Raw genomic sequence first — 11,740 nt, 5'->3', positions numbered from 1 at the left:
GTCACAAACCAACAACATCCTAATCGCGATCTATAGTTGCTTCCAGTTGATCAACAGGCCGACACATTCCTGAATGTGTTCACAACTTGTCGATACTTTTTTAGATTGCCGGTGGTTTTTCTTGATCGTACCATCTTATCCTAATCATTGTGCTCCCCAGGCCTCTTGTTCATGTGTATGAGCACTTTTACCAGCTCAACTTTAGGTAACCATGAAACAGGCCCCACCTTTGACTTCATCACATCTCCAACACAATATATCAGGATTGGTGCGGCAGCAAAGGGGTTGGACCTGATCACACCCGGCCCTCATACATTGTGTTACATAATGCTGTTTGGAAAATACTAAAAATAGTGCGGAATGAAAGAAATCTATAGAGATTAAAACAATAAATAAAATGTCAGTGAATCAAAAGACAACAAGCTAAGTGATGCAGATCAATCAAAGAAAAACTCACTTTTTTACCAGGGAAAAGACAATAGCTCAATCATAGAGTTGGAAATATGTCTTTAATAGTAAATACACACGTTTTATGTCACTCTCACACGGAGCCATCTAAAAAATACATGTTACAGGGAGGAACTGAGACAGAGCTCCAGTATTTATCCCACTATGACTACGTCCTCAGTGAACTCATAGAAGGGAACCTCCAGGTTTAGAGGAGCAGGTCCCTTTCTTATCCTTCCTGAAGCATCGTAGTGGGAGCCATGGCACGGACAGTAGTAGCCTCCGAAGTCTCCGGCGTTGGCGATGGGCACACAACCCAGATGGGTGCCCACACCGAGGACGATGATCCAGCGGGGGTTAATCACTCTATCCTTGTCATGCTGTGTGTTTGTGTGCGCAATCATAGTTCCACATGTTTGAAACCCTTTTCCCCTGTAGGCGGTGCTGTCACACATATACCCTCACCGTTATGTTTATACTTAGAGCGAGACTTCTGGGGATCTTAACCATCAGTATGTCCTCAGCACATAATGACAACATACAGGCTTAGCATTAGTTCATATTTGATGAAGAATAATATACCTCTAGTGTCAACTTGTATTTTTATTTAGAGAATGCTTTTTCAGGCTTAAATGGGCAGTGGTCATTACAGGTCATACACATTTTTTAATAATTTAATCTGTTAAACTTCATTCTTTTTTGAGGCAAAAGTTTGTTGCTGATGCAGAACAGCGTCGTGGAACAACCCCTCTGACAGACAGGACTGTGGACACAGTCTATATGGACCCAGATGACACCATGGTACAGTATGGTTTAGCTGGTACATACCTTTAAATAAATGTCTGATTGAATCTCAAGATTGTTTTTAATAATAATTGCTGTTCTGTATTCCTCTCCAATGTCCTATTGTCTGTTCGAGAAGGCCTACTGCCGTTATAGGAATAGTTTAACACGCTCTTGCTTCAGGTAGGCCTACTATAGTATTGCAGCCAAGATCAACACATGAGGGTTTGAATGATTAAGGATTTTTTGAGGGAAACGCAAGGAAATGACCATTAGACACATGTGCAATCACGATTCATGTATTTACTTAAGTATACCTACAAGCACTCACACACTGAAGATTTAGCTAAACAAGATTGATTTTTTTTTTCTTAATCACCTTACATAGTTTTTACAGTTATCAAATTGGGATGCATGACTCAATAGATTTTCACTTCTCAAATATTGACATACTTGTCATTTGTGACTGAAAATAAAGCTAGTCAACCTAAAAACACTGACATAGTTGATCCCATGTGACACAATCAAGACAAGGAGGTCAAAAAGGTACAACAGAAATGCAGAAACTTGATTTTCCTCCCAGTTGATGGAAAGAGATCAAAAAGAAAAAGAAATTACTTTAAACTTCAGTTTTCAGTTGTGTGAGCATTAGCATTCACAATGTGAATACTTACCCATATTTACAAAGGACTGACTGTCAGCAATTTGACCTGCATTTGAGAAAATTTAAATGTTTTTATTCTCAATCATAAGCACAGTTATATTGACAAATAAAATATCTGACAGTTTTCCATACCATGTTATCTCTCGAAAAGTTTTGATTCACTTTTTAATGTTCAAATCCTTTTCCATTGTGGGATCTAGTGTTATTGTATACATCCAGCGGGTAAAGGTTCATAACTGTTCTTTGTTAGAGATACTTTGCTCCTTACGTAGCCGTTTCTGGATTTCACACTGTGTGTGTATACAGATGGAGGACTCGCACTTACTGTCTTGTCTTGGAGATCGCCACCGTGTCTGCTTGAGCCGTCAGGAGAGCTGGAAGGTTGCCCAGTAAACCTCGTGAAGAATCCGACTGGCTTCTTTCTATTGAAAGCTACGTTCTGAGCATCATGCGGGCTGCTGGTTTGAAGTCCAACAAGAACACTGATTCTCTGTGGTGAAGGGTTATTAGAGCTTGAAGAAACAGAAGCAGTAGATACAGGCAGGTGGGCGGTGGGCATGTGGTTTATATCATTTGATTGCCTGCCAACAGTGGGTTGATAGGCCGGAGATGATTTGACTTGTCTTTGGTTGTGTTCTGGTTGATAATCTGGGATGTAGAGTTGTTCTCTTGGTGCACTGTCATATAAAACGTGAAAGGAATTCAAAGATGAGGGCATTGGTGTAGACAGGATATTGTCTGGAGTCACTCTGCTTAGTTCCCGACTGTGGACATCTTTACCAAGTTCTAAACCACCAGATAGTTTTTGATCCCGTGTCAAAGGGTCTTTACTGTAAAATGTATATTTTGGTCGATGCGGGATATTCTTCTTAGAGGTTAGATCCTTTCCTGAATAGTGGCTGAAATCTTGAGATGGGCTGTTTCGAGGGTCGACAGGAGATGCAGTCACATGGCCACTGAAAGACAAATCATCTCCAAAGAATGAACCAGAGGGTATTTGTTCAGGGAACTTGGAGCCTGTTGACTGAACAGCTTTGTGTCTCACATGAGGAGCACTTGTGAAAATATCAGGGTTTCCCCCAGAAACGCCACCACTGTCAAAACCTCCATAATTACGTGAAACATGCTCTGTGGCTGCTAAATTATGGAGTGGATAGAGAGCAAAGCCTCGGCCGTCATAAACTCTGGGAGAAATGAGACTTGCAGTGGAGTCCACAGGATCAGAGACAAAGAGGCTTTCACTTGGCTTTTGGTAGTTGGCGCCCTGTTCACCTTGTTCAATTGCTGTATTCATAGCGTCACTCCAGTCTTCATTTCCAGTGGCGTCATCATGGGCAGTGCCTTCTTTTGCAGAAGACGACCTATAGCCCTTGTCATGCTGCCCATTATTATTTACATGTTGGGCATTAGAAGCCATCTCGTTTTCAATAGTTTCCCGTGCAGTTTGAAAATGTCTTCCCACATCACTTCCTGGGATTAAGAAAGATGTCTTCAGTGATTCTACAAACCGTTTAAAATCTTTGATAGATGAGAAACTGGTGCCCGCCGTATTTTTCTCTTGTGTGTGCGCCTTCACTAAAAGGCCAAAGGGGTGTTGATAACCAGACCCTTCATTGTCATATTTCAATACAGGGGGAGAGGAGGGGACAGCGTGTTCTGACTCTGGTTTGCTTTTTATCATCTCTTCACTGAGACTAACAAAGCTAGCATCCTTATTGTTTTCATGTTGGACTGGTTCTCTCTGAAAGCTTTGGTGTATCATAGCTTGCATCTCATCCCTTGGACTAACAGAGTCTTGGTTTGGGTTTAAAGATGCTCCAGAATGAAACTGGTTTGATGTTTGTGGACCAAGCACTCCTGCGTGGCTACTAAAGTCATCATCATTGAGAGAGTAGCCTTGTGCAATATTGTAACCTAACAGGGAACAAACAGGCATTAAGTTCATTTCATATGGTTGAACATGGTCAGGAATACAGAAGTTCTTACCTTTTTGAGGAGGAAAACAAATACAGCCCCACAACAACAGAGTGCAAAGCCTAGAGACCCTGAAAAACAATAATGTCAGAAAGATAAAAGTAATACAAGCCAAATGTATTCAAAAATGCACTTGCATTTTATTTACCCAAATTGAAGAGCCATTGCAGTGAGTTCAGCCACGTGTTCAGCCACGTTTCAAATGTTTCAAAGGGTATTCAAAAATGTGAAGACGATCAACCAGGCGTAACCGGGAAAAGACACCAACCTGTAACAGTTCACTGCTCACGACAAGTAGAGAGAGTAAGAGCGTAATGGATTGCTTCAGCAGGTGTTGGTGTTCATCTGTGACTGAAAGGTTTGTCAGCAGCCTGAGCGCACCAAGCTGAAGGTCAGAGTTCACTGGTGACATCTCAATCAGCTCCAGCACTTGTGGGACATAAACCTATAAAAGGCATGGACATGAATATGTAAGCAAAAATATATCATGTTCAGCAGCAGATTGCATGATACTTGCTGTACAGTAGAAGGCAACATACCTTTATTTGTTCCTGGTTTTGGATGTTCATACACAGATTATTTAAAGCATTCAGAGTCTGCACTCGAACCTCTGCCACCGGATCAGAGAGGAAACCAGCTATGATATCAATCCCTTCAAATTCCCCTATAAGATTCTGGAGGATCAGTAACAAACAGAAACACGAAAATGAACAATACATGACTGAAAAGAGACACATAATGTCACAGAGTATACAGAACTTTGAATGGCACCACTGACAAAGTACATCAGCGACATAACCTTCTAATTCGATAGCGTACAACTTTACATGAAGCAATCGGAACGAACCTCGCTCGCAGAATGGTTTTAAGAAAGTGCACTTCTACTGTACCTGGTTCACAGTAAAGGCAGCAGAATTCCCTAACGTGAGTAGTATCCGACATCGGTCGGGTGGATTATTGCTGGTCTGCAGACATGACAGCAGCACCTTCAGGTGCTGTGGCTCCAGGTTGCCAGGGGACTGGTGGATGATTTCACCTACGGAGCAGGACAGACCATTTCACAAACGTGTTTGGATATTCAATAAGTGTTTGCACTGGAAGAGACAGGGATACGCTTACCACCCAGCTGAAGTTATTGTTTCCAGTCAAAAGCTCTCCAGATTATCTCTGACTTCATATCAAAATGTGACCATATTTTGAGATTGACTGTGGGTGCTTTGAGTTTACACACAGGGCAGTTTGAGATCTTGGGAGATTGACTTTGCTGGAACAATCAGGTTTAGATGTAGTTACTGTGCACGCTTTACGAGCTCTGTGGTTCTTACATTACCTGATGCAACGTCCACAGGTCGGGGACAGACAACATCCAGTCCAGACACTCTGGCCAGCAGGCTGCCCGGCTGAAGGGTGACTTCACTGGGCTGACTGCTCCTCCTGACACCAGGACTTTCATTGGCAGTACTTTTCTTGTTTCTCTTGAAGCTCCCCCCGCTGATGAGTTTGTATAACCCGTAAGAAGCTCCAGCTCCGGCAACTAGTCCAAGCAACGCTTTCATGTTGTCGAACCTGGGAGTAACACTTCCATCGCCCATGCTGCTGCTGCTGCTGCTGCTGCGTCTCTAGGTTAGCTAAGCTGTTAGCTAACGTTAAGCTGCAGATGCTCTGAAACGTTGCGAGTCTAATCGGTCGACTGTTCAGCTAACTGACCCGCTCCTCAGCTAGCTAGCGCTGACGACAACCCACCACTGACGTCAAATAAATCCACCCAGACTAATGTTGCCGGAGTCATTGTTGTGAAACCTGGAGAAGTTTGCTGAAAAGCTACAGCTGTTCCGGGGCAGCTAGTGTTGCCAGGTTTGGCAAAAAGAAGCCCAATCAAAGTTTAGAGCCTTCGCCTTATTTTATCATAGAGCTATGACGGAATTATAACTGGAATATGATTTTAGTTTCAATTTATTTGTAACAAACTACCCGGACGGTACAAGCATAGCCTGAATCACCCCCAATCCACCCAAATCAATGTTTACCCGTTCACATAAATGAAAACCTCCCAATCTGGCAACGCGTCCGGGCAGCTCAGAGTGGCCGACAAAATGTTTCGCTGGGTGATTAACAAAGAGCTAACTTGAAGAAAAGCTTTAATTATAAAGTTGGAATATGCATTAAACGCAGTTATCAGCAATGTGTTGACTGAACAGGCGTGTGCGTCACATCCTTGGTTGTGTTCACTGCCCATCACACTGTTGTTGCAGCGCATTAGTTGTCCAACACGTAACGTTACAGTCTATGGACTCTCCTTGAGACGGACACTTGGTGGCTCACTTGCTCAAGTTCTCTTTCAAAGTTACTGCTTGGAGTGAAAGTCTGTTCTCTTCTGGTTAACTTTCCCATCATTGTCTATTTCCTCAATTTAACAGATCTTCAAGTGCCCCTTTACGTTCATATTAGCTACAAGTATTCAATATGGATGTACAGTACATCAGGACAGGGGCGGACTGGGGGGAAAAAGTGGCCCGGGAGTTTACTGTCAGACCGGCCTGTACGCGTTGCCCACTCATTACACGGCGCGTTGCCCACTCAATGCATCGCACGTATCGACCAGTCAGTGGCCTACTTGGAAAAATACCCATGCACTTAACATTATTTTGGATGATTACAAAGAAATTATATCATATATGGGTTGTTTTTTTTACAACATTTGGATGCACCAATTTGCCTGATGGACACATTGAATAAAATAAGACTCGCTATTGTAACACTCCAAGGTAGGTATAGTTTGCTAGATGAATATGCTTAACTCTGGGCTAGTATCACATGGTTAGACGCAGTGGCGGCTGGTGGAAAATGTTCTAGGTAGGGCTGTGCCACATTCATTTGTTCGTCAGGATTAAATCCATCAGTGACTGGAGTGTGACTCAATAGTTCTTTATCTTACTTGGCAGTTTGCACTCTTTGCTGCTGCCATTACTGGTATAAAAGTGTCATCTTGTCTGACACAAACTCATAAAAAGGATGAAAAAGGTCCTGAGATAAAGCAATCTACACATTCTTTGGAGTCACAAACCAACAACATCCTTATCTCGATCTATAGTTGCTTCCAGTTGATCAACAGGCCGACACATTCATGAATGTCTTCACAACTTGTCTGTACTTTTTTAGATTGCCGGTGGCTTTTCTTGATCGTACCATCATCTTACCCTAATCATTGTGCTCCCCAGGCCTCTTATCATGTGTATGAGCACTTTTACCAGCTCAACTTTAGGTAACCATGAAACAGGCCCCACCTTTATATTATTATATAATATAATGTATATAATACATTCTATTTATAAATAACATTATTATTGTGTTTAAATGATAACTGACATAAAGTCATGATGTTACACACTCCGGTCCAGTAGGTGGCGCCTTAATCATTGGTTTTTAGTCCGCCATTAAAGTGAAAGAAGAAGAAGGAGAAGAAGAAGAAGAAGAAGAAGAAGAAGAAGGAGGAGAAGAAGAACTAATCTCCTGGTAGCCTATAAAGCTATTGAAGTTAGCTTAGCATGCTACCTGGAAACAGACGGACGGGGACGGAAGTGACCAACACAGCGCTAGTCAGAGTTTAATGAGAGTAAACGGTGTTTTTAACGGAGTTCGTCTAGAGGAAAACTTTCTGTGGTTTAGTGAAAATGTCGAGTAGAAAATGTCAAGTAGAAATGTTGAGATCTTTAGTCAACCAGCGACTAACTGCGGCTCATGAAGAGATATTTGGTCTGTTTGAAAGAACGATAGCAGGGTACGAGGAGGAACTCTCTCGTTCAAAAGAGGAGAATAAGCGACAACGGGAACTTCTGGACGCTGTTCACAACCCGGAAATCCGGATACAAAGAGCACGTGGGTTCACTTTATTTCTTCTCTCAAACACTGTTCATGCTCCGGCTGATAACTTTTAATGTAGTTTGGAGTGAGACTCCGTTGCAATTCGTCGTACACTTTTTGGTACACTTGAGAGATTAATTACTTTTTTGTCTGGCCCTGATAGTCATTTCCCAAAAACGATGCTGAGAACCAGAATAACACGTAATGTAACTTGTGTTGAGTTCAATTCAAGTTCAATTCAAAGTTATATGATGATTTTCTTCTATACCTTCAAGAAGGGTGGTGAATTGGTCAAGGAAGTGGCCGACTGAAGTCCGACGGGTTCAGCCAATCACTGAGCTGATCGATGGGCTAAGGAATGTGTAATATGAGACATTTCAGAGACTTTGGAGAGACAAAGAAACTGAATCCCCGGAGATAATCAGACCTCATCTGGACCATGAGGCGGACACACCAGTCTGTCTTGTGGTGCGGATGGGGCCTCTATTTCATGAAATATTACTCCTGATAGTGTAATTCAGTTTAACTGCATTTTCTTTTGTTAGTATATTAAATTCCTTTTGATTTAAACTTCAACCAGCTGATTCGGCCCTGCTTAATTAATGATGGAAGAAAGAGAGGGGGGGGGGGGGGGGTTGGGGTGCCTCTTCTCCTCTGCATGCTTCTTCTCCTCTGGAACAAGGAGGGGGGCTTTTTCCTTTACCTTTTGTTTGAGAAATTTGTGAACACGTGTGTGTTCATTTGTAATCGTGTTGCGTGTGTCATAGAGCAAAGGTTTGAATCTCCGGGTGAGGCACTCACGCGCTCCCCGTACGAAGAGGGAGCTCTGACACGCAGGTGGTAGCTTAAAACTTATAACTAGTTGTGTTGTGAATCGGGTTAGTCGGTGGGATATTGTGTAGCAACCTGCAGGAACAGCACCTTCCCCATCCCTGAGACTCCAGGACTCTCACACACAATGTGGCCCAACCCTGGCTTGTGTGTGGGTGAAGAGAATGCGTCCCTGTGCTGGACAAGTTCAAATAAAGTGTAAAGATACAGGGCTCACAAAACACTGAGAGGAGAGATGTGTATACGGAGCCCCTCTTTCACCTCTTATGAGTTTGCAGGTATGCTGATTTGTTCTCTCAGCTTCTAGATGACAGGAAATAGTTGAACTTAAAGTACAAGTTTGTTCTTTGATAACACCACATGGATTTGGCAGCTTAAAATGGTTCATATGTTCATGGTCACATAAGTTGATTACATTATTGTATTATCTGGTTCTAGTGATACTCTGGAAGTGTATGTCCAGGAGACTATTTGCTCAATTCTAAAATGTCTTTGTAACCCCTCTGTGTGTGTTTACTGTTTTCCTGCAGACGTCCAGCAGCTGTTGTTGGTTAAAGAAGAGGTTCCCTCTGAGCAGCAGGAGTGGAGCTCCAGTCTGGACCAGGAGGACCCAGAGCCCTCACACATTAAAGAAGAACAGGAGGACCCAGAGCCCTCACACATTAAAGAAGAACAGGAGGACCCAGAGCCCTCACATATTAAAGAAGAACAGGAGGAACTCTGCACCAGTCAGGAAGGAGAGCAGCTTCAAGGTCTGGAGGAGGCTGAAGTCAAGTTCTCATTCACTCCTGTGAAGAGTGAAGATGAAGAAGAGGAAGCTCAGTCCTCACAGCTTCATCAAAGACAAACTGAACAGATGGGAACAGAAGCTGATGGAGAAGACTGTGGAGGACCAGAACCAGACCGGAACTTGGATCCTGATAGACATCCAGAACCAGATACTGATGAGAAGACTGGATACTCTTCTGACACTGATGAGGGTGGTGATGGGAAGAAGACCAGAGAACCTCAGTCAGGTTTAAACTATGTGAAACCTGATGAAGTCCAGGTCAGTGATTCAAGATGTAGCGCTGGTGAGAAACATTTTAGATGCTCTGAGTGTGAGAAATCTTTTAACAAGCGTTCAACTTTGCAGTGCCACATGAGAACCCACACAGGAGAAAAGCCTTTCAGCTGCTCAGTCTGTAAGAAATCTTTTAACCGGCGTTCAACTTTACAGAGCCACATGAGAACCCACACAGGAGAAAAACCTTTCAGCTGCTCAGTCTGTGAGAAATCTTTTAACCGGCGTTCAACTTTACAGAGCCACATGAGAACCCACACAGGAGAAAAACCTTTCAGCTGCTCAGTCTGTAAGAAATCTTTTAACCGGCGTTCACATTTACAGATACACATGAGAACCCACACAGGAGAAAAACCTTTCAGCTGCTCAGTCTGTAAGAAATCTTTTAACAAGCGTTCAACTTTGCAGTGCCACATGAGAACCCACACAGGAGAAAAGCCTTTCAGCTGCTCAGTCTGTAAGAAATCTTTTAATCAGCGTTCAACTTTACAGAACCACATGAGAACCCACACAGGAGAAAAACCTTTCAGCTGCTCAGTTTGCTGTAATAGATTTGTCCGCAACAGAGATCTGAAGGTACACATGAGAACCCACACAGGAAACAATCCCCTTTAGCTGTTCTGGTTGCAGTAAAGTTTCCGTTTGTGATAAAAGCTTTCAGCACGAGTCACCTCTGAAGTTACACATGATTAACCGCGGTTCAACTCCACTGATTTCAATTCAAAAAGTTATTCACTGAATGAGCGCCAACTGTACAGTTTGAAATAGTTTTGATGATTATATTGATGATTGATTTGATGGTAATGTAAGTTTAAGACAATGGTTTTACCTGCATCTGTGCACAGTATGTTGTATTCAAATGATTTCATCAATAAAAAGGTTTGTGTATTTCACTGGTTCATAGTTGTACATAGCACACTTTGTTCGTCAGCATTAAATCCATCAGTGACTGGAGTGTGACTCAATAGTTCTTTATCTTACTTGGCAGTTTGCACTCTCTGCTGCTGCCATTACTGGTATACAATTGTCATCTTGTCTGACACAAACTCATAAAAAGGTCCTTAGAAAAAGCAATCTACACATTATTTGGAGTCACAAACCAACAACATCCTAATCTCGATCTATAGTTGCTTCCAGTTGATCAACAGGCCGACACATTCCTGAATGTGTTCACAACTTGTCGATACTTTTTTAGATTGCCGGTGGTTTTTCTTGATCGTACCATCTTATCCTAATCACTGTGCTCCCCAGGCCTCTTGTTCATGTGTATGAGCACTTTTACCAGCTCAACTTTAGGTAACCATGAAACAGGCCCCACCTTTGACTTCATCACATCTCCAACACAATATATCAGGATTGGTGCGGCAGCAAAGGGGTTGGACCTGATCACACCCGGCCCTCATACATTGTGTTACATAATGCTGTTTGGAAAATACTAAATGCTAAAAATAGTGCGGAATGAAAGAAATCTATAGAGATTAAAACAATAAATAAAATGTCAGTGAATCAAAAGACATCAAGCTAAGTGATGCAGATCAATCAAAGAAAAACTCACTTTTTTACGAGGGAAAAGACAATAGCTCAATCATAGAGTTGGAAATATGTCTTTAATAGTAAATACACACGTTTTATGTCACTCTCACACGGAGCCATCTAAAAAATACATGTTACAGGGAGGAACTGAGACAGAGCTCCAGTATTTATCCCACTATGACTACGTCCTCAGTGAACTCATAGAAGGGAACCTCCAGGTTTAGAGGAGCAGGTCCCTTTCTTATCCTTCCTGAAGCATCGTAGTGGGAGCCATGGCACGGACAGTAGTAGCCTCCGAAGTCTCCGGCGTTGGCGATGGGCACACAACCCAGATGGGTGCCCACACCGAGGACGATGATCCAGCGGGGGTTAATCACTCTATCCTTGTCATGCTGTGTGTTTGTGTGCGCAATCATAGTTCCACATGTTTGAAACCCTTTTCGCCTGTAGGCGGTGCTGTCATACATATACCCTCACCGTTATGTTTATACTTAGAGCGAGACTTCTGGGGATCTTAACCATCAGTATGTCCTCAGTACATAATGACAACATACAGGCTTAGCATTAGTTCATATTTGATGAAG

General features: G+C 42.6%; 2 protein-coding genes across 8 annotated transcripts; one reads left to right on the top strand and one right to left on the bottom strand.

Moving 5' to 3' along the window:
- Positions 1-540: 540 nt before the first annotated feature.
- Positions 541-5,883, bottom strand: LOC306785529 (armadillo repeat-containing protein 10-like). Of its 7 annotated transcripts, none has more exons than XR_013772423.1 (6): positions 5,199-5,883; positions 4,759-4,904; positions 4,408-4,542; positions 4,017-4,313; positions 3,881-3,939; positions 541-3,808 (listed from the first exon to the last, which is right to left on the bottom strand). XR_013772423.1 is itself a non-coding variant. In XM_079279948.1 (5 exons), exons 1-5 carry the CDS (start codon positions 5,458-5,460, stop codon positions 3,931-3,933), a joined length of 729 nt encoding a protein of 242 aa, XP_079136074.1. In that variant the 5' UTR covers positions 5,461-5,883; the 3' UTR covers positions 541-3,930. The 7 variants fall into 7 exon arrangements, 2 of the variants coding, with proteins under 2 accessions (XP_079136074.1, XP_079136073.1); XR_013772424.1 differs by having other exon boundaries at positions 541-2,850; XR_013772425.1 differs by having other exon boundaries at positions 4,137-4,313.
- A 1,473-nt stretch (positions 5,884-7,356) lies between these two features.
- On the top strand, positions 7,357-10,522 carry LOC306786343 (uncharacterized protein). Its single transcript, XM_079281084.1, has 2 exons — positions 7,357-7,744; positions 9,091-10,522. The coding sequence occupies exons 1-2, from the start codon at positions 7,540-7,542 to the stop codon at positions 10,236-10,238; spliced, it is 1,353 nt and encodes a 450-aa protein (XP_079137210.1). The 5' UTR covers positions 7,357-7,539; the 3' UTR covers positions 10,239-10,522.
- The last annotated feature ends 1,218 nt before the right edge of the window (positions 10,523-11,740 follow it).

This window comes from Melanostigma gelatinosum (genome assembly GCF_949748355.1).
Source record: "Melanostigma gelatinosum genome assembly, chromosome: 1".
NCBI lineage: Eukaryota > Metazoa > Chordata > Actinopteri > Perciformes > Zoarcidae > Melanostigma > Melanostigma gelatinosum.
Note: the sequence above shows the minus strand (reverse complement) of the source record. Positions and strands in the feature narration are given on the sequence as shown.